At 32.0% G+C, this 24,075-nt stretch overlaps 1 protein-coding gene across 7 annotated transcripts in view; it reads left to right on the forward strand.

Annotated features, from left to right (window-relative positions):
* The window catches only part of LOC129800450 (four and a half LIM domains protein 2-like), a 298,659-nt gene that overhangs the window by 191,361 nt on the left and 83,223 nt on the right, over positions 1–24,075 (forward strand). For 2 of the 7 annotated variants that reach the window (XM_055844823.1, XM_055844824.1), the window contains exon 1: positions 22,181–22,592. The exons of 2 other annotated variants lie outside the window; for them this stretch is intronic. Coding sequence is in view for 3 of the 5 variants with exons in the window: in XM_055844821.1 (XP_055700796.1) it covers positions 13,416–13,579 (164 nt within the window). In the remaining 2 variants the exon portion in view is untranslated. Of the gene's footprint in view, positions 1–5,610; positions 5,661–12,781; positions 13,580–22,180; positions 22,593–24,075 lie in introns of those variants that run through there. 3 more of the 7 variants (XM_055844821.1, XM_055844825.1, XM_055844820.1) reach the window with 3 other exon arrangements.

Genomic DNA, 24,075 nt, shown 5'->3' on the forward strand with positions numbered 1-24,075 from the left:
GACAGTTTAAAGTAGTGCCTCCGTTCCCTTTTATGCCCTATTGCAATCCTAACTAGAATTCATGAACGAGTCTCAGAAGAGAAATTTACAAGACTTGACCACTGATGAAGGCTTAGAGACCGAGCCGATAGCTCTGGAGATAGATGTTGTGTTTCTCTGAGTGATTGTTAGTTTTCCTGACGACTTCCGGAATCTTGATATCATACTGATCTGGCGATTTCTGGCCAAATTGGCACAATTTGGCCAGAAAGGGGGTCCCGGGATTATGCATATTGGAATTATGCACATGATGGGATTATGCAAAGTTGCAAATTTCAGTGGCAGAAAAGGCTAAACAATAAAAGAGTAGATATAAAAAAACAACAATTTAACCTTTAAGTAACATGGATGATATTTCAATATCTTTTACCTTTTTAAAGCAAAAAAAAATGTTTTCACAATCTAAATTTCATTGCCTTAAAGTTTGAAAAACTTAACTTCATCTGGCTCTCGAAAAAATTGACTTATTTTTTAATTTTTCTTTCTTATTATCGATTATAGTCGTGCTATTCCAATGAAAAATGAACATATATATTTTTTAAGCAATTTACTGTTCTCAAAAGTAGGATAATGAGCTGGCGTCAGTGGAAATTTTGTTTCACCTCAAGAAGAAAAACAAATTTTCTGTCTTGTCCAGAGCTTTCGGTCCCGGCTGTAGACCTTCTACAGTGGTCGACTAGACTAGGTTTTCTTTGATTTCCTGAAGTTCGTTATATTTGAAAAATAGAGGTTCATCAACAGCAGTAAATCACTTGGGAAGGTTGTAAATAGGAGATTAGTTTTTTGCTACTTTTCTTTATTTTCTTTTGCAATTTTTCAATTTGATTTTGATGTGACTTGATTAGGCACTTTTTCTAACTACTTTGTTTCATCAACGGTTTTCTTTCTCATTTCTCATGGGCAAGACAGAAAATTTGTTTTTCTTCTTGAGGTGAAACAAAATTTCCAGTGGCGATTACCGGAGATGTTCTCATAGAACGTTCTCAAGTGCTTCTGCACTATTGAGTTTTATTTGTAGTGGTTCATGCCACGACTGTTTGCTGACTGGGGAAAACAGTCGTGACTGGAACCAACACAAAAATAAGTCGATAATGCAGTAACAATTGAAAACAGATAAGTGCTAAAAAAACATGTTCATTTTTCGTTGGAATAGTTCTATAGTTCTTTTCTTATTTCTTTTAAATTATTATGTTATAGGGACTGCATTTTCTGAATGCATAGCCCTTGAATAAATCATTAGTTAAACCATCCCAGAAGCATCTTCTTAAAAAAAACAAACACTTTCTCACAATTACGCCAAACATGGCAAAAAGACATTTGGAAAAGTGTTCACGAAAAGTGAATTAACCATACTCCCCCCCCACCCCTCTAGCAATGTTTACAATAAAAACTGTTGTTAGCGCCAAAGATCGTCATCATCAATGGATTTGATGATGGAATTTATACTCAATCCAACATAAATTATAAATCAATTTTACAATGAGGTCATTTTTCACACGATGGGCAAAATGAGCGAGAAAATTGGGTGACTGAGGCAAAGCACATGGCTAGAAATTTTTCCAATATTGAACATATCAAATTGGATTATCTTATGCCAAAAAGCCATGCCCACAGAAGAAGGAAAAAAAATATCGACAAAATGTTGAATATAAACAAAAGAGATGGGTATATTGGAAGAATGTGAATGGCATAAGCTTATTGAATTATTTACTTAAACGTCAATTAAAGGCGATGAAATGGTTCTATTTTATTGTGGTCAGTATAATTTCTCATGCGTTTATTTTTGGCATTAACAAAAACATTTTTTTTATTCATTTGGAATTTTCTGCAGGCCATCATTTTACTAAAAGAGCAAATGCATGACTAAATTGTGCAAAGAAATGCTCTTAATTGGTTTATTAATTGACTGACTTTCTATCACTCATCGAGAAATTAATTTAATAGCATTCTTTTGAAGTTTAGGCGCAACATTGAAATGCTATTTAATGCTCAAAGTTGGCAAAACACTTGCTCTGAGATTTTACTGCAAAATACTACTAAATTCTTATCATGTTTTCGTGGGAGCATATGTGGACTTTCTGCATTAAATATTTCTTGCGATAGCAATTAAAAGTTCTCTATTGCACTTTCACTGTCAACTGAGTGGTTGATGAGTGAAGTTTTGGCGTGAAACAGGATTTACTGGATCATTGAATAGAAGAAGCCGGGGCAGCTTCATACAGCGTACCATTGGCCCGTTTTCCGTGGAAAATACTAATCGAAACTTAGAATATCGTGATCGATAGACTTTTGATAGACTTTCGATAGACTAATTTTATTTTCTTTCACGTTGAATTGCAATAAATATCCTTCATTAGTTAGTCATATTCGGATATGTTTGTTTTACGATTTTGAAAATTTTTGTTTCAGTGTTTTTGTAAATTTGACGTGATTTTAACAGATTCACCCCTGAATTTCTTCGAAGAAAATAATCGATGAAAATTGTAACTGGAAGATATCGATTTATTTTTAAAAATATAATAATAATTATTATTTCGGTCACAATCACCCGAATTTCGGAGAATCCAGTGTATTCAAGAAGTTCTTAACTCACTGACTAGATTTGAAGAAGTTCTGGAACATCCGACTTCTTGAAATTGTGGCGAAGAGTAAAAATAATACGGCATAGTAATTCACATCTAACGCTAAGTATTTAATTAAGGCATTTGTAGAAGTCCTTAATTAAGTACTTCCTTAGCTAGGTACTTTATTAAGATTTTTGACCAAGCATTTTTAAAGTCGTTACTCTTACAGTTGTACAATTTTTTATCATATTGTTATTTCTCAAAATAATAAATGATGGGACATGAACTAAAGTCCATCTACAGAAATTCTAATCATAGTGGAACAAAAAAATCCAAAAAAATGATGGATTATAAAGGAATAATGAAAATAAGGCAAAATTAGACTCCCGGAACACGAGTTTATGGGGTTAAAGAAAAGAAAATGTTAGAGTTTGATACTCTGGGATGCCTTACATTCACGTATTATACTCTGGTATCACTACACTGAGAGAAATCCGAAAAAGTTACAATAACATTCCGGAAATGTTAATTTTACCCTGCAGTATTGATCCGAAATCGGTGTAAATATTACCCTTTTTAGGTGTATTAGGGGTTAAAGGTACCCTTCTTCATGTTAATTTTACCCTTAATAAGGTGTAAAATTAAAATTAAAAAATGTTGATATATTTTTACACCTAAAAAGTGTCAAATTTCTGAGGAAAAAATATTAATCGCACCCTCTTTTTTTCTCAGTGTAGAGAAAGCGTCTATCGGACTTTAGAAATCTTTCAGACGACTGACACCCCCGATTTACGAGCTAAAGGAATTTTTTGGATTAATCAAGACTTAAAGTACTTATTAAGGACTTAAATGCACTTGGACAGAGCTCCTATTTATGAAAATGAACAATATATTTAATTATAGCATCACGCTACACTGAGAGAAATCCGAAAAAGTTAAAGTAACATTCCGGAAATGTAAATTTTACCCCTTTTTTCTCAGTGTAGTAACAGCTTACCTTAGCCGTTATTTGTCTTATCACCTCATTGTAAACTGAACATTATGTCATAATTACGTGGTTTTAGGTAAAATAATTTCATTGAAATACCCCTAAAAATAGGTCTAGTCGGCCTAGTCTTTCGAAATTTCTTACTTATAGGAATAGAGATGTATCTTTATATAAGTAAAATATACGTCGAAAAAACGCAATGTTACCATCCACAAGTAGATCTTGAAAAATTCTAAAATCTATTTGAAGATCCAAAAAAGAGACTTTCTTACTTCTTTATACTTTCGCTTATACTTTGGCTGGAGTTACATCCTGTTCGAATTTCGAAGTGCTCATATGTGTCAAAATGTGTCGGTCTTCACATTGTGAGGAGAGAAACAGAACAGCGATGCTTATTGTTCTTGTCCCACTATTTAATCACTCCATATTGTCCATATTCACTGAGTAACTCTTGTACCAGCTTATAGTGTGATATTTGATAAATTTTCCCTATAGTGTTCGAAAATTTAGTATGAAAATTCGAAATTGAATTTGAATTCTTCGAACTTCAACGACTTTTTGTGCAAATAGAGTTCTATTTATCTTTTATCCAAGACACTATTGAAGATTCAAAATCTACTTGTGTTTACACCCAATATTTTCCCTTTGCCATGATCTAAGTCTGATCATTTAAATTTTCTTCTTTTTCTATTTCCTCTGTCATCGGTTCTCATGTTAATAATCCTCAATGAAACTGTGTGTGGATATCATTATTGAACTTGTCTTCTGGTAATCTATGTTTCAATAATTTACTTCAATATGACGTTGGGATTATTACTATACCCAAGCTGACCCAATTTTGCTTCTTAGGTGTGCTGTTATCCAACATACATATGCTACTTTATAATGCTATTCCAATGAAATATGAAAAGCTGAAATCTTACTTCCACTGAGAAAAAAGAGGGTGCGATTTACTTTTTTCCTCGTAACTTTAACACTTTTTAGGTGTAAAAATATATCAACATTTTTTAATGTTAATTTTACACCTTTTTAAGGGTAAAATTAACATGAAAAAGGGTAACTTTAATCCATAATACACCTAAAATGCATAACATTAACACCGATTTCGGATCAATAATGCAGAGTAAAATTAACATTTCCGGAATGTTATTGTAACTTTTTCGGATTTCTCTCAATGTCGGAACATTTTTTTTTAGTACATCGATGTTCTAATGTCCTTCTTCGTTAGCAACTTTTCTTCGCGTTCGTTTCTGTCACGATTGTCTTCTACAGTCTTCATCATGTACCAAAATCACTAAATAGTCGTGATAGGAATTAAAAGAGGAGAAAAGTCGATAACGCAGAAGCACATGAGAACAGCCATGTACTAAAATAAATGTTCAGCAGATAGATGTCCTCTCTTTATTTTGTTTATTGAAATAGAACAATTAGTGACACTAATATTCAAACCTTTCCCACTTTAAATTAAATATAAGTAAATTGTATAAATCTGCCTCATTTTCCCCTTTAAGTTACTTTTATTAGACAGAGAACTTTTCTTTCCCCTCCAAATCAGCTGGTTAAAGTGATGGTCATTTCTGAATGGAGGAACTTCTTATATTGAGCCACTATTAAACAATTAACTTTTTGATATATTACACTTTCATTGGGGACTTTTATTGTTAAACTGTCGCACGCTGTATCATCTTTTTGGCAGTGGATTTATCTTGAGACACTTGGCCTCTAATACCATATGGCAATATTATTTTAGTTTTTCACAGAGAATAGAGAGCCCCTTGAGAACTCTTGAACCACGCAAATGGTTCAGTTTGAGATTTGGTGCCAAGTAGGGAAGAAGCACGTGCGAAAGAGTTTATTTTTGTTGCTGTTTTAAAGTAAAATCATATGAATTTGATTAAAAAATGTCTTTTAAGGCAGTGATTCTAGCAAGAAAAATGGTTTTAGGGTTTTAGTGCTAACTAAGTAAGGATCTGAAGTTAAAGAAAACAGGAGATATTTTCTGAAAAAAGAAATCCTTCGGAAACTGTGATTTTTATGATTTGTCGGGAGTGTTTTTTTCGATCGCGAAGGTGAGTGACGAATCGCATTTTCAATCAATCTCCCGCAAATTTTCACCAATTTTCACACACGTGTTTCTGCTCTGTTGGAATTTACTTTTTGTCAGGTGGGGGTGTGATTTCCCAGCCTCAGAAAAGTCTCTTTACAAGCGTCAACGTCCTTTTGATCTATTTCCGCTCATTTTATTTGCGTCACAAACACACACTCACGTCCATGTCCAAATGATTTTTATTAATTTTCCAACGTCTTGATGAATTTCTGCATGAAAAATTCGAGAGTGAATTTGGCCGTTGGGTGGATATTTGTCGTGTCTCCTCAGATCAATCACGCAAAACAAAGACTTTGATGCTCGAAAAAGTAAACAGACGCCTTCAGAAAATCATATCATTGGGAGATTTTCTGTTGTGCTAATGGAAATTATTTTGAGGCTTTTTTTCACACAAGAGTTTAGTGTCTTGGGAGAAATTTAATGGAATTTCTTGGAAAGAATCATGAGAAAATTCGGGGTGAAATTTCAATTTGGAATATCTCTATAAGTTTAGTAGTTTTCTGAAAATACACTGAGAGAAATATACCCCTAAGATTAATTCCTACACTGAGAGAAATCCGAAAAAGTCGAATTAACATTCCGGAAATCTTAATTTTACCCTGCAGTATTGATCAAAAATCGGTGTAAATATTACACTTTTGAGGTGTATTATGGGTTGATTTTATCCTTTTTTCATGTTGATTTAACCCCCAAAAGGTGTAAAATTAACATTAAAAAATGTTGATATATTTTTACACCCGAAAAGTGTTAAAGTTATGACGAAAAAAAGTTAATCGTAGCCTCTTTTTTTTCTCAGTGTACGATAGTATGTAACTGTAAGATGTAAGAAAATCATAGAGGCTATTAACACAACACCTTCGCACTAGATTGAGATAGAACTTTCCCGAAATTAAATTTTGGGACAATTTAGTCTCAATCTAATGTGGCAATGTAAATGGCCTCACTGAAATCGTTTAAATTTCCACCTCAGATTGGGACTAAATTATCCCAAAATCCGATTTTGGGATAATTCAATTTCAAATCCAATTTTTATGCATCTGTCACACGTTTTAGATCAGGAATATTTCATGAAATCTAAATATACGTCATTTTATTTCTTTCGAACATCAGACCAAATTCAATTTAGTTCAATCGAATTTCAAGTGCGATAAAGCGGGACAGATAAATGCTAAACGTTTAAGGAGAAAAGAGATTTAAATTTGTATTTCATGAAATTTTCCTCACTTTAAAGGTGTGCCTAAGCCATTATATAGACAAAAATTATGAAATCGAAATTTGATCTTTTTCTCTCTTAAGTGTAATACATAGATATATCTGTCCTACTCTTTCACTCTCAAATCTAAATTGAATTTGTCTTGTTTATCAATATAAATTTAGTACAGTCCAATTTGGAGTCGAAAGAATAGAATAGACTTATGCAAATCTTCTGAGAAAAAAGGGATACGAATTTTGATATCAAAAAATTTTACCGATCTAAAAGGTGTGCTGAAGGCATAAAAAGTAAAATTTATTAAATTGTGAAATATAATATTTTTGGAAAAGAGAAAATTAAGAAGTTACAGCACAGCTTTAAAGTCGGGAAAATTTCATGAAATCAAAATTCCAATCCTTTATGTGAAATTTTTGAGAAAAAATGACAATTTTGGTTTCATGAAATTTTCTTGATCTAAAAAGTGTACCAGAAGCATTATGAAAAATTTTGATTTTTTGCTAACAGATTTGTATTTTATTTCATGGCTCTGGCACAACTTTTAGATCAGGAAAATTTTATGAAATCGAAATTCACATCGCTTTCATTTTCAATTGTTTTGCATTTGTATGTCCCTTTCTTTTTTGCTTTTCCTTTTATTTAGACCACCATAAATTCAATTTATTTCAATCGAATTTTGCTTGCGAATAAAAAGAAAGAGTTATGAAAAACGTTTGAAAAAAGGATGTAGATTTTGATTTCTTAAATATTTCCTGGACAGAGAAAATATGTTTTAAAAATCGAAAAAAATGAACAAGAAATCATTAAGAAATTAAAATATGGCAGTAGCATTTTTTTCGTTAAAAATGTTCTAGTTTTATTTTATTATAATAAGTTTTTACATAGTAGGGGAGACTGGGGCAGTAGTAAAAATGGTATAGAACGAAACACTGATATTTATGTCTACATACCCCTCTGAAGTCTAATATTGAATTAAAAAAAAATGCAGTGTTTCGAGCTACTCCGTGTTTATTTCTGCCCCAGTTTCCCCTATTTGTTTTAAGACTGATTTATGAGATATAGGAGTATATATTTATTTATTTATTTATTTATTTATAAATAGTGTATCAGAAATTTTCACATAACTATTTGTAATCAAATTATCTTTTTGAGTTTACACAAAATTATAGCTGATTCTCACATGTGACATGTTAAAAACGTTAATGTCTTTTCTATCCATATAATGAAATTAATAAATTTTATTTGAATGGGCGTTAAAGGGCTTTTAGCACGTAAAGAAAAATCAGGGAAAATTCTTGTGACTTTTCTTTTGTGACTATCATCTCTAAATTATCTAAATAACCACAATACAGCAAAAAAGATTGTATTTAATGCTGTTCGGGTGCATTTTAGAATAATTCCCTCCTTGACCTCAATAAACCTAAATAATTGCTCAATTCGACAGTTACGATAAATAAATTGTGAATGAGAATTTTCCCATAATTACATGTTCAGAGGAATTTAACAGCTTCTGTAAATCCACATTTGTCGTCAGAATTAACTGGCGGAAAATTTAAGTTGGGCATCTCTGCGGAAGCATCCGGAGTTGTATGTTTGCCAATTAATATTTAGCCGAATTTTCTATGACAGTTTTATATTTAAGCTAAGTGATAAGCAAATAATTTAATTTCTCGTGCTGCGGACAGCAACTCTTGTGTCGTCCCAGACATCCATTATTTCCCGCGCAATTTTTCATCCCAAGTCCCATTATGTGTGTCAAAATGTTTTAAATTTTGCTGAAATATGTCACATAGCCAAAAATAAATTGTCACACCTCAAGAATCCACCCAAATCATGCTAAAAAAAAAAGTCTTTCTTTTTTCCTTTTTTGCTTCAACCCCATTCTCTTACCAGAAATCAAAGGATTTTTTTGCGTTGAAAGATTTGTAGGCAATTGAAAGTGAAAAGTTGTGAGGAAAAAAAGCATGAATGAAGTCGAAGAACCAAAGAGAATGAGTCTTAAGCCGCAGAATTTCATCTGCAATAAAGCATGAAGAAAAAAAATTTGGTGGTTTATTAAACACAAACATTGAGTGAGTAATGAGGTGGTTGTACAGGTGCCATTACAGTGATTCTTATGTGTGTTTATTTAATTTAGTATGAGGAATAGTGTATAGTACATTGAGAGTCAAATTGCCCATAAACTATTTATAGAAAATTGATTCAAAGTTATATGGCTCAACGAGCCAACTCTCAATCTAATTGATGCAATAAGTGATCAATTTATGTAGCATAGAATTGGTTTATGAGTGTTGCATTAAAGTGCTTACAAATGGGAAGTAAACAGGAGACTGCACTTCTTCAATGCTATATCAATGTTTTATGTTTTTTTCCTAATGTTTAGCTAGGTGGCAACAGTATTTGCAGTCATAATTTATAGCTCTAATAAGTTTATAGTTTATAGCATTTGATTTATGTCAGCCTCAATTTATATCACATATTTCACCATTTAAAATGAACAGGTAAATGAACTTAGGTTTTACTTTAAGTTTTTCAGAAATTTATGATTAAATTAAAATATTCAAGTGATTTCAATTAACCTTTGGTTCTTTTCTGTTATAATTTCTGTCTTAATCTATTCCCTGGACTTCCATTATCATCTTAGTATCAAAAATATTATTAGAATTTATTACTACACTGAGAAAAAAAAAGAGGGTGCGATTAACATTTTTTCCTCATAATTTTAACACTTTTTAAGTGTAAAAATATATTAACATTTTTTAATGTTAATTTTACACCTTTTTAAGGGTAAAATTAACATGAAAAAGGGTAACTTTAACCCCCAATACACCTAAACAGGGTAATATTTACACCGTTTTCGGATCAATACTGCAGGGTAAAATTAACATTCCGGAATGTTAATTTTACCCTGCAGTATTGATCCGAAAACGGTGTAAATATTACCCTGTTTAGGTGTATTGGGGGTTAAAGTTACCCTTTTTCATGTTAATTTTACCCTTAAAAAAGTGTAAAATTAACATTAAAAAATGTTGATATATTTTTACACCTAAGAAGTCTTAAAGTTATGAATAAAAAAAGTTAATCGCACCCTCTTTTTTTTCTCAGTGTAAGATCATCATTTCATGATTTTAGAACAACTTTAGTGTACTTGCTCAACTTCAAATGCGTGGATGGTAAAAAAGTCTAAAGCGAAAATATAGCAAATATTTATATTAAAAGAAACAAGAAAATTATATTTATCTTTATTTTATCTATTGTTTTTTTCTATTTTACAAATAATTGAAAATATTTCAGTAATTACATTTTCTAAAAAGGAATTTGAAAAGTTTTTGTTTATCTAATATCAAAATTTTAAATTAGAATATTAAAACTTAAACTTGATATTATTTTTTTAAAGCTGAAAACTGTTAAATTTTGTTACTCATTGTATTTCTAAATATCCGCTTTTAACAATTTTAGTACAAATATGAAATAAATTAAACGTCAATTGCATGTTACTGAAGTAACTTCAGTTGACGTTATTTTCCTGGATGCACTTACGACTTAAGCCGAGACACGGCTGAACGTAATTATAATCAAAATAATGATTAGACTAAATTTACATTATTTTTCCACTAATTTTCACACCAAGATGAACCTTTGCTAAGTAAACAAAGCAGAATTTGACAATCTGGCAGCCTTATACAAAAAGAACACAAGTTGTATACAAGTTGTATCATACAATTTCACTACATTATGTGAACATAACAGCAAGAATATGTAAGAAAGATAAATATACTTTCAATATTTTCGACATAGATTTACATATTTTCACTCAAAAATAGATTTATTATGACTTGTTTATGGATCTAAAAACATGTCGTAATTCCAAGGAGAAATACCAATATATTAACTGGAATTTATCAAATAAAATGTATTATTCATATAATTATAGCAAATAACTGATATTTTAGCTTATTAGCTAATTCAAAACCTGCTCCAAATGGAAATTTTTCGCTACTCCAAATGGAAACGTCATTGTTTTCATGATAAATACAGTATCAAATTACTATATTTATATATTTTCTATACCACAGTTTCATTATTTAGTTAATTTTGCTCCAAATAAATCGAAAATCCATTCATATTCACAAATTTTAATTTGTTAATTTCTCAGAAAAATTAAAAGTGTACCTTCTCGCCATCGAATTTTTTATCAATATACCTTGTTTTCCAATGAAAAACAAAATGAGTTGACTGTTGTTTATTCGTTTTATTTAACATTTATGTCATATATCTGGCTAAGTTTAGTTAAATTAAGTGCTAATCTTTATTGTTAACGGTACGTGAAGTTTTCAAATGAAATAATTACCTATTTTGTGAACAAAAAGGGTTTTTATGAAGTGTCTGCAAATGCTTCAATTGGAAATACCGGAAATATTTTTTTTTTGGAGAGATTCTCTTATTGTTTTAGATGGACAAGGAGAAAAGTCCACGAATAAGAACAAATCCTGCACTCAGGAGGAACTCAACAAGGTTTTAGAAGCCTTTAATCGTGGTTTCACTTACACTGTTTGTCTCCAATTAGAAACTTTCCCTTGTCACCATTTGGATTAATTTGTTTCCAAATAGAAGCATTTTACACTCGCGCATTCTTCTTGTATTTAAGAAGTTTTTAAATTATATCTAAAGAATAACATTAACATTTTAGAAGAGTCAAGGAGCAAATTCATGTAATTCTCTTCAGAAAAAATATCAACTTAATGTGTTGAATCTAGTGTAAAATTTAAGGCGTCTGGAAATGGTTTCGAATTAGGACATTTACCCTACAACGCACATAATTTTCAGATAATATATCTCCATTATGGTTATACATTATATTTTTTAGAAATAGCTTGATTACGTTGAAAATATAATATATTGGTTACATTTGATACATACATTATTTGGTTATCAAATGCCACAAGGGATAAGCCATTTGTCAGCTTAAGCCGAGACTAAGTCAGAAACTGATGAAAGAATGTTACAGAACTTCGTTTCCATAAACTAAGCTATTCTACCGGATATTAAATACTCGTACTGTCAGCGTTTGAGCGTCGAATACGCAAACTTTACTGTAGACCTTATGCTTTTCGGATGATCTTCAATTAGATTCGAAAATCGAAAGTTTCGAGACTTTAATTCAGAGGCATGCAAGAATCTTAGAAACCGAATAAACGTCAAAATAAGTTTGTTCTGGTAGCGTTTTGACCATTGACGTACATGTTTCAATTGACGTTTATTCGGTTTCAACGGTTCTTGCACGCCTCTGCTTTAATTGATTTCTTGACAACTGCTAAATTGTAAACTTATGTCAATGCACCGAACACTAAGCACAGCGCATAAGCGGCGAATACGCGAATTTCACTCTAGATCCTGCTCTATATTTTTCAGGCCCTTCGATATATTTGACGAGTTTCGAAGATCCATAGATTTGTAACTTGTATTGCTTTCTTGTGAACTGGATTACTGTGCCATAACAACTTTGTTCCTATATATTATATTAACCAGTTAAAATTGGTTATGGAGAAGCCGATAAAAAGACGAATATTTTCGAGCACTTTGCCAAGTGTTTAGTGCTTTCTTTTTTGATAATTTTTAGTCAATCAATTGCTAGTCACGCTTAAAAAATAAAAACGTCCAAATTGAAATTGAAAGTCCAGCAATTCGGAATACAGATAAACTCAAAAGCCGCACTATGTACACAAACAAACATTGTCAAAGATGATGAACAATAAATAAAATATATATATGAAATATTAGTTATACATTGAAGAGGGATTCTCAAATACATACGAGAAGAGATTGAAGAAATTTATAAGATTTCACTTTGAGCAACTCACGCTTTACAAGTTGGATTCAGTTTCGTCTGTGCCGAGTCACAATAAACAAAACTCGCGCGCGTTGTTTAACTAAAGAAGATCAACACTTTTTTTTGTCTTCTTTAGTGATCAGTTTGGCCAAACAATAGATCTTTTTCCGCGCAAATGAAAAATAATATTGTCATCAGTCAGAATTTCCAATTAATCTGTGTTTTCTCATTCCAAACATCTGTTTCAATATTTTTCCAACTGCCAACTTTAGCATTCCACCGAGTTTGTGTGACATAAATCTGAGATTTGCATGTTGTACAGATATTTATTGCAGTAACTGACCAATTTTTTTGCTCCCTTTTTAGCTGTGATTTATTCACAATTTTTGCCTCAACCTTGAGAGGTGCTTTTTGTGCCATCGAAAGACAAAATGAAATAAAGACAACGTATATAACCGTTTTTTTGCCATCACTTAACACTCTCATTGTTGATTCAAATGAACAATCCAGTGTCTTAACGTTTTGTGTTGAAAAGTGTGAGCTCCTGCTGATTTCCCAACAAGAAAATCTGTCTCTGTGTGAAATACAAAGTCAAGCATACTTCAAAGTGCACTAAGGCGATAGTCTTATCAGGCCCAGATTTTTTTTTCTAACCCACTTAAACAGAGCCAAAAGCAATGGGAATAATAGGTGATGATACCAACCACGTGCTGGAGAATCATTCTTCAGACACTCACGAAATCCGTCCAGTGGTTGTCCGGAAAACCCCAAAATTCCCCTCACGAGAACGTCACATGGCTATTCGGAGAAAGAAAAACATTCCCACTTGCTGTACAGATGAGTAAGTTTTTATTCTCTAAACTTCCTTATATTCTTCACCTCAGATCAATCAAGATCTCAAGTCACGCTTCATTCTTAGAATCTTTTCTGTCAGAGAAAAAGTCTCAAACTTTCCACAAGAATGATTCTCTATTTCGATGTTTTTCGAGATGGTTATGTTTTATGATCTTTAGAGAAGCATATACGCAAAAAAAAACGACGTTTGATGTATCGTGGAAGTGACTGAGGCACTCTTACAAGACACTTGTGCAATTTCTAATTTTTCTTTTGCTGTCAAACGATAAAATTTAATATTCGTCTATTTTTGGAAGCAGATCTTCACGTTGAAACAGAGTTGAGAAACCTTTGAGATGGGATTTTGTAGATTAAGATTGCTTTTAGATGTAAAAAAATCTATTTAACAAGGGCGAGATGTTAGGGCGAAAATGTGTACACCACTTCCAGGCACTTCCACAATTTGCATGGAATAGCCCTGCGCACTTCCAAAATTTCACAACACTCTCGAAAATACTACAGCAGAGTCTCTCAAATCTGAATCTCTCAAATTCGAACGCCGTTTGGGTTCAAAATGTCAATTGTGAGGTTATGTTAGAAAGTTCGTATTCTAGGTGAATGAAAATCATATTTATGTGCTTCTTCCTGAATGTTTACATACATTATTATCGTATAAAATGAAAAGGAAGTATGTTACCAATAAAACTTGCGAGAAGGTACTAGAATTTGATTCAAAGTACAATTTAATCTCACACAAATTTCGTTAGTTTTGAAAAAATCGTTCGAATTTTGGAGGTGAAAAATGTCAAAAATACCCCCCGAGCGTTCGAATTTAGGAGACTCTACTGTACAATACTTCCAGCACTTCCTGCACTTCATGTACTTCTTACACTTATTAATCAATAATAAATATAAATATTTATTATAAATATAATATAAATATTTCAAGAAATATGTTATTCCGCATTATTTCTAACATTTTGCTTATATTTTGAATTTCATATGAATAAATCAAATTTTCATGAATATGTTCCTTTTCATTTCTCATTTTGTAAAAGTTCTCAAAAGCACAAAACGACCTTTTTGAAGAATACTTTTGAAGAGACGTAATAAACTAAAACCTAAACTAAAACCTTTCCAGCATATGCAAAAACGTAAACAAAAAAATGGTGAATGTGTTCTATGGGATACCCCTTAACTACATTTGCGAAAAAGTCCCACGAATTTATGCAATTATCCAATACATATTACGATAAATTGTTAAAAAAAATACACCAAATTGATTCAAAGTCAATTGCAGTAGCTATGTCATTATTTGTGAGCAACTATATGAATTTGAACTGTAGAAATTAACGAAAACTATTATTCAGCTGAATATTTTCTCGGAAAAATTACAACACAAATTAAGCTGTAATAAATTTGAGTATATTTGCTCCATTCCATTGTCATAACCGAACTTGTAAAATGTCAAAAAAAGATCTTTTCAAATTACACTGCCGTTCGAATTAAAAATCTCAACTAAAAGTAGCGTAGTTTGAAAAATATGGAATTAGGCAGAAAAGACTTTGTAATCGGGTATTTTCACTTCCAAAGACTTCCAAGCACTTCATTTTCAACCGTACACCACTTCCAACCCTAATATCTCCCCCTTGCTATTTCAAAATCACCGGTTCTTTTAGTTTTCTTACGGACGAACGAGCTTAAGGGAAAGTATCCATGCTTTGTACGATCCCAAGCTTTGTAATGACTAAATTTTTCCCTTCTCAATAAATGTGACTCCGTAATATATTTTAAAAACTGTTGTCGGCAAGTCCTCTTGCCATTGAAATGGCAAGAGGCCATTTAGGCCTCGACAGGATTAATACAGAGAAATGCAAACTTACAGGAGAGGTCTTTAGAATACGTTATGGAAACGCCATCATGTATGTAAAACATTTTCGGCGCCAATTTTTCAGTCTACTTTCAGCGCCAATGGTTCATAAAGGTTCCGGCACACCTTTTAGATCGGTCAAATTTCACGAAATAAAATTTCACTTCTCTTTCTTTCTCAAAAGACTTGCATAAGTCTATCCCACTCTTTCGGTCTCAAATTGTATTGAACCAAATTTAATTTATTCTGATGTTTAAAGGAAGAAGAACAGTGCGAATGAGTAGGATAGGCATTTGCTAAACTTTTAAGAAAGAAAAGGATATGAATTTTGATTTTATGAAATTTGACCGATCTAAAAGGTGTGCCTGAGTCATAAGAAATGTTTTTCAAATTTACCGCGTGAAAAATATTTGCATAGGGGAAGTTAGGCATGGTTCGCACGTTTTCTCGAAGTCTATTTTTAAGATTTTTTTCTGACTAATCTGTGAAATGGATAGTAGATTACGCTACACCGAAAAGTCTCTGGTATTTTGGGTTTCTAAAAACATTATTACGTAAATATCAATCCACATTAACCCTTCATTCATTGGTGTAAGTGGTTTTCTCTAAAAGTGAACTTAGCTGTAAGAAATCACACCAAATGTGCTCCATCAAAATTATCAATTTTGGGCCAATTTTCTATTTATGATCCTAGACCCTAGGAAAGAAGGGTTAGATTGCCTGTTTTTGTTCTAAAGATGTGTTTTATAATGACCTATTTTATGGCTAAGAAATTAGGATTCATCTCTTTCCTAACAAAGAGAAAATTCGGTTTGTTTGAAGGCTCGCACGTGCGAAGCATGCCAAACTTCCCCTACATTTAGAGAAATTTCAAAATTTATTTTATAAATGAGCTCCCAATAGTAGGCAATTCACATCAAATTCTTTCAATCCATTTTTATTTAAGCCTGAATTCCCTGTAGTTCCTTTTAGATTGGGAAAATTTCGTGAAATCGAAATTCACATGCCTTTCTTTCGTACTCTTCTTCTTATTTAGAACATCACAACCAAATTCAATTTAGTTCAATCCATTTTTGACTGTGAAAGAGTGAGGATAGACAGTTGAGAAACATTTGAGAAATAAAAGGGGTTTAAATTTTGTTTTAATAAATTTTCGAATCTTTCATCTTTAATCTAGAGAAGATGAGAAATTCTTCTGAACCATTTAGGGAGTGCTAAATGTCGAATTTAATTCACAGACTTGTTGATTCAATGTTTGCATATTATATTTATCTGGAAAAACATTTTCTGTCTCGATAATTTACCATTCGCTATGATCATGCTCACATACTCATTGCCATTTCACAAAAAGGCTTCTTGTAAATCCGATTTGGAGCAAATATTTGTCTTCATATTCTCTGCAACATTGACCTTTTTAGGTTTCTTCGGTAAAACATAAACAGGCAAATTTTGTATGAAAGAAATATACGGGCTTTTTATTCCAACAACTCACGAAAATTGGATTCATTTCATTCATTTCGGTGTTTTTTTTTGGATGAGAATTGAGAGGCAAATCATATTTATTTGTTTATGAATCGTGGTTTAAGCTCCATTGAAAGTGCTTCAAATATTGACTCATAACAATTTACTTAATCATTTTAATAGACTTTTCACTTTATTCAGATCCACATTCATCAATTCTGTGCATGATCCCGTGCTGAATTTTTGTCTCTTTCAATGGAGGAAATATTTGGGAGGATTTTTTTTGGTCCATTCAATAATTTTGGCTTGATGGCTATTTTAAGCTGAAGCATAAAAATGAAAAATTTACGAGAATTTTCATAATTTTTCATACTTTGGCTTTAATGAGAGGTACTTTAGTATCCAAAGTCATTTGTTCGTGTCATTTTTCCTTGGGCTGTGAGACATTGATAGTCGCATTTATCAATCACGGAGGAAAAGCATTCACATAGGAAAAGCATTATTTAAGTTACGAAGTAAAAATAAGAACAGGAAAAGGCTCGGGTTTCCCGCTGAAGAATATTGTATTGAAGGTGTTTGGTGAGGAGGAAACAACGAAAGTGACATATTTTATGTAAATTACCATCATTGACGCCAGTCTCTAATGGATATCAAATGATGTCTTGTAGGGAGTAAATTTTCGCATTTGACTCTTAATGAGGTTCTGCCTATGAGGTTTTTCCTTTCAGTCCTTTTGCACTCAAACTATGTCCAGTGAGAGATCGTAAAAGATTCTTGTACATTTTGTGCTTCAATGGAACATAAAATTTTTGCTGTTACTTTTGGTGTCTGTGTGTTGAGTCTGAAAGTGAGATTTCTTACTTATGATCACTACCCATAAAATATAATGCGTCGCTTGTTGGAAAAATTTACGTTTTTTCAGTAGCAAGTTACAATGTTGTTCTTTTTTTCTCCTTAAGTTTGGGAAATTTCTCGGGAATTTTTCAAATAATTTCAATTGATATAGAAAATTTATACACCAAGTTTGACACTAGAAATAACTAATATTATTTTGGTGTTAAAATTACATAAGCGCAGTCTAACAACTTATATCAAACCAACACCTGTCTAGTGTTTATCACTACTCGGAGTGTGTTAATCTAACACCGCCTTGATATTTCCTGGTGTCACTTTAATACAACTTCGTGTGTATCTTCGTTGATTGGTTAAGAAATTGTCGTATCTTCCTCATTATTCTGCAATTATTATAAACAAATTAGAAATACAAAGAAAAACACAAAAATGTCTGATAAAGGCGACATATAAGTTACGACAATTGCTGATCCAAGTGACGGGGTATCTTATCTATTCTGTCTACAAATACTATTATATCTATAAATACTAAATCACATTTAGTGCAATTGTAACACTATTTTATTTTATTTTATTTTATTTCACTATTTTATAGATTTATATAATAGATGAATTACAGTTAAATTATCATTTTGATTAATTTAAAGAAATAAAAATCAAATTAATAATTAAAGGATCTACTTGAACCCTTTAATGACGAATGGAACACCGATATCCCAAAAGTAATAACTAATTTTCTGAACTATTTAGAGAACAAAATAACTTTCTATAGTCAAAAAAATCTGTTTTTGTTTTTGGAACACGGGTGTCCCACTCGTCCTTAAAGGGTTAACTTCATATTTAAAAAATGGTTTAAAATTGATTATTTTTGAGCTGTTTTTCAAAATATGTTCTCTCATATGTAGCACAACTATCTATCTTATTTTCAAAATGAGTTTTAACAGAAGCTAGAAGCTAGCCAACAATAAAAAATCCTTTTTTCGTCTTCAAATAACAATAAATCGGAAATTTTAAAATTAAAAATTACTTGATACATTTATTTTTGAATATATCGTTGTAGGGTAGAGAGGGGGCATTTGAAATAGGAACCTTTATTGGAATTTTGAGATTTTCTATTTTTTTCAAATAGGGTTGGGGGAACGTCTGTTCGACAGGGAACCCCTATTGACACTTGTCAAAATGTTGAAAATTTTTTAATGTATATAGTAAAATATAAGTAATATAACTTTTTTTCTGTAATATACATTTTACTATAAACAGAGATGTTCAAATTTCATATCCCAAATGGTACATAGTAGGGTGTCAATATGTGCTGACACGAGTTCTTAAAGTGTCAAGACACGTTCCTTTCACCCTACACAAAAGAAAATGTCCATGAAGAAATACTACTGGGTTTGGACTTCTTCGTGGTCTTCTTATTCCCTTTGGTCATTTGAAATTACCTCGTTGTACCCTACATACTGGATAAAATCTGTCTTTTTCCGTATAAAAAAATGTATACTAAAATTGTTTTTAATAAATCATTTTTAACTCTACAATTCAGAAGTGGAATGCAAACCCATTTCTGTGGGCAAGCTTTCATATGCCACTTCTGAATTTTTGAGAAAATTATGATTTATAATAAAATATAATTTTAAAATCAATACAAAATGTATGTTTACAGCCCTTATCTAATACTGATGCTAATATACTCTTGACTCTCACTAAGACAGTTCTTCTATTTATTTATTTAAATATATAACGTCAAAACTAAAAGCTACGTTTGTCAGATGTACGATTCAAAACTTAGACATTAACCGTATATGTTGGCGACTGTGAATCTTTTTTTTTGTAAATTTTTCTTCAATCCCAGCGCTTAATTGTCTAAAGACCAAAAAGGCATTTAAGGGTGTTCTAGGGATCATCCTTAAGCGCTAGAATTAAAGAAAAGCTTACGAAAAGTAAGGGTTTAAATTTACCCTCATCTATGGTAATTAAACAATTTCTGTTTTAAATTAGCTCTTTTTAAAATTTAAATTATCTCTTGATTAGTAGTACATACATTGATTTACTATAATGAATTATCTACAGAATAATTTGTCACCCAGAATTCAAATCCGAAATGAAAATGAAGGAAAATATTATCGAAATTGAGACTATGTCAAATTTTCCGCGTGAAACTTTGTACAAAACTTTATTGAAGGACTAAAGTACTAAAAAATCCTTTCGAGCAAGCATGTGGCAAGTTAATTTTTTTATATGCAGCTATTTGAAGCCAATTCCTAAATTGATCTCGGACTCAGCTCACAGTGCTCCGAAGAAAAAATGTATTTAAACAAAAATTTAGTATATTTATCCCTCCACACGGAAAGGTATCTTATAATACGGAAAAACTTCTCACTTTTTTGCTATTTAGTGTAACGGTCGCGAGTGCAAAAAAATTCCCATATAAATTTAAATCGAAGTAGGGTAAAGTGATATAATTTGGAATTAGTGTTACAAGTTGGACAATTCGCCGGTACAAGTTGGACATGGCTTTTTTCTTGATAAATACAGTACAAAATTTGTTTCTAAGCACAAGGAACCAAATTATAAAACTAAAGCATTAAAAATATACAAATAAAAATGAAGTACTAAATTTATCAAGACAAAAAGCCCTGTCCAAATTGTACCATTGTCCAATTTGTACCACTGTCCAACTTGTACCACTTTACCCTATTCGAGGCAGCAATTTGGGATACTTTTAAATGTTTACTTTTAGTATGGAACAGATGAAAATCGCTTAATTTAACATTCATATTTGCAAAGATTATTGCCACAGCATTATTTCTGATATCCGATATGTCAACACTGTTTTCGTTTGAAGGTAGCTTGTAAAATTTTTTTTTAAACACTTTGCTAGACAGGTCTTAATGGAAATCCTTTTCTTCAGATCTTCATTTGGTATATTTATATTTAAGAAAATAAATCAACTGCATGTCAGTTTCAATACTAAATTTTGATTAGTATTTTTGACAGCTGTCACATTAATTGACAATTATTTTCAAATTTAATTTAAACAGTAATGCTTTCCAGTGCTTCAGAATATCGTTTTTGATGAATAAAAGCTCTTTTCTAAAGCTTCCAATTGAGCTTCAAATCATTAGGCTTTATCATAATTTAATTCAGATTCAGTAAAAGAAAGTGCGGTAACATCGAACGATTGAAGCTTCGGACAAATAATTTTTTCTATGTTCTCAATGGACTTGACCCATGGTTCTTTCCTGGAAAGCATTAGACTAGCTATTAAAATTGAGTGAAATTAATTAAAAAAAAATGTTTAACCCTTTAACGACGAGACACTTTTTACGGACGGAAAATCAGCAATAAAAATTAAACTAAGAAACATAATCAATGATAAGTCTTACGTCTAACCTTGGAAAGTTCAACAGAATCTAATTTGGTGTATTTTGTGCTTCTATGGACGATAGGGATAAAAATAGCCCAAAAATTTAAGTAATTTTTTCTGACAATACCAAAGAATAATATTTTTCGCTTTAATAAAAAATATTACGTATGAGTATTGTAGTTTTTATTGCCAAAAGGGGTTTGCTTAAAAAAATTGGAAGTATAAAAAATAAATAAAATCAATTATTAATTTGAGAATTTAAAAATTCGCCATTTTTGAGCTTAAATATTTACTACATAGCAAATAGCTAGAGACTTGCAAAAAATATCCTAGATTCATTCAACCTTCTACTTCACAATTATGTACAAACATAAGAAAAAAATAAGTTTAGGTAGTCAGGAAAAATTATTTTCATTATGGGACACCGGTGTTCCAATCGTCCTTAAAGGGTTAAAAAAAAATGAAGTGTTTGGAGCTTGAGTTGTGCGAAGGTAGCACGCTTTTCCCTATTGTTTTGTATATCTAAATTTCATTACGATAAAGTCCAGTCTTCCTCAGAAATATGCGAAAAAATCATGTATCAATGTAGCCCCATAGCTCAAAATAGCCCCGCTTCCCCCTATATATTTCAGCAAAATATTTCATTGAAACATTGAAGCCTAATCTGTGCGTAATTATGCTTTGATGCGTGAGGAGAGTCTCTCAGTTGAGGGAGTTTCTCAGAAGTCTCACTTTCGAAGGCGGGAATGTGCAGTTAAATTTTGTGATTTATTGTCCTCCCTCGTAAATGGCACCATACGAACCTCTCAATTCCCCATCCCAAAAATGTTTATCACCCAGTGATTCATCTGGATCAGTATTTGATTGGCATGGATTTGGACACTTTGCGGTGCATTTCCCGTGAATTAATCAAATTCTTCCGCTGCAAAATCGCGCGCAATTTTCCGCGCCCGTGTGAAAAGTCCACAGATACAAATGTATTAGAGTTGCGTATTTGTGTTGTGTATATGAAAAGTCTTTCTCAGCCGAAGCATAGAGCGTCATCCTCCCGCTAAAACAGTCAGCGACTTAAGTTGATTGCGAGAAGACTTGCATTTGCTGTGGCGCGAAAATTGTGCGCGTGTGCTTCGTGCGAAGCGAGAAAATTCTAAAAGACAGGAAACGGATTTTGTGACACCCAAAGTTGGGTTGTTCTTTTTCTGTGATAAGAACCCTTGCGCGTCAGAATGTGCATTTAGTGGACTTGGATTGTGGAGAGGAAATGCTTTCACGTTCAGTATCTTTCAAGTTTTCATGGTGATAGCAAGTCTTTTCATGATTAGATACCTCCAGAGAGAGAGAGAGAAATTTGATCATTCTACTTTTGATGGCTTGTTTCTTTGGAGCATTCCCTGATAGTGGTGTTTGCCGAGAGAGTGATTACAATTAAAGTGTGAAAATTTTATTGAAATAGCGATAAAACCTAATCTCGTGAGTCTGTTTTTTTTTCTATTCGTTCAAGTAAAATTTTTCTGTGTGTCAACCGAAAAGAAAGAGCTCGTAGTGTCTCGAGAAAATCCACTGAGACCTTCAATGCAGTTCTAAGTCAATTTGCCGTGTTAATAATTGCCAAGAGTTAATTTTCAATTAACACCAAGAAGTCTTGCAGCGTGACATTGGGAGTTCCCTTAAGCTATATGCACCTCTCTGAGTACAATTACATGATCTTCAAAGTAATCCACTTTGCTTGAGACACTGAGAAGAAAATTATAATTCAATTTTTACTATTTTTCCCTCACTTAGGGTAAGTGTGCCAAATTTCGGCATAGTTGCATGTAAGCACAGAAGTCCTAAGTTTGAAATGCAATATTTTTAATTCATATTGATATTTTTTGTTACTTCCTTTTCGGGAGGGTTGTGCGGAACCTTCAAGACTAGTTTATCATTTTTGTTTTCTTTAAATCACTTCCTACAATATTGAAAAATTAATAAAAATATGGACATTGCTTTGGGTAGTATTTCGGCCACTTTGTGTGAAATTTCGGCCACCTTTTTTCTGACCACATTTTGTGACGCAACGGATAGAAAATTTCAAAACGTCAAACGGAACGAGTTTAATATTTAATTTAATACGTTTATATGACTCACAAGCCTTGAGATCTTCCGTGTAATTTGTCCTGAAGACCTGAAGAGTAGCATCTCAAATTTACGCGCAGATTCCCGTAGCAATTTGCACTTCCTGAACTCTTCCAAGGCCTTTTCCACATCATCTTTTTCATGGAAGCGATGGTTTTTTTTCTCTGGACATTGTAGAATTCAAAAATTGAAAAAGGAAACATAAAATGAATAAGAAATTTAGGAAAGCAAAAGATGTGGCCGAAATAGGCAACACTACCTCACTGTAGAGACGCTCACAAAGTATATACTTTTTTACGCGAAATACAGGATCCAGCTGGGAAATTTCACCCGAAATTTAAAGATTGATTCACTATTAACATAAACAGAAACAATCTTTAATGAAAACTAATCAATTTTCATGAAAAACACCGAAGGAAAACCTTTTGCACTTCACCACAAATCACAAGACTGCTAGAAATACAATCGATCTGTCACATTTTTTGTAAGACTCTTTCCACACTGAGTTTTTACAACACAATTTAAATTCAAATTATACCTATAATTTAACTGTCTTTGTGTTAATACATCCTAAAATGAATAAATATTTGAAAGTAAAATGAATTCATTGACTATTCGAAGATTACATACATAATTTTAATTAATTTATTTCCATGGCCGAAATTATACTCAAAGTGGCCGAAATTAGAAGCTGGCCGAAATTTGGCACACTTACCCTAAGCCGCACAATTAACCTTGTCAGCTGAAACAACGAAACACGCATTTACCGGCAGTTTTTTTCCTATTTGTTGTGGGAAAATTCAGTGCCAGAAAATTGATAATGAAATGCTTATTTAAT

Source organism: Phlebotomus papatasi, chromosome 2 (genome assembly GCF_024763615.1).
Source record: "Phlebotomus papatasi isolate M1 chromosome 2, Ppap_2.1, whole genome shotgun sequence".
Classification (NCBI taxonomy): Eukaryota; Metazoa; Arthropoda; class Insecta; order Diptera; family Psychodidae; genus Phlebotomus; species Phlebotomus papatasi.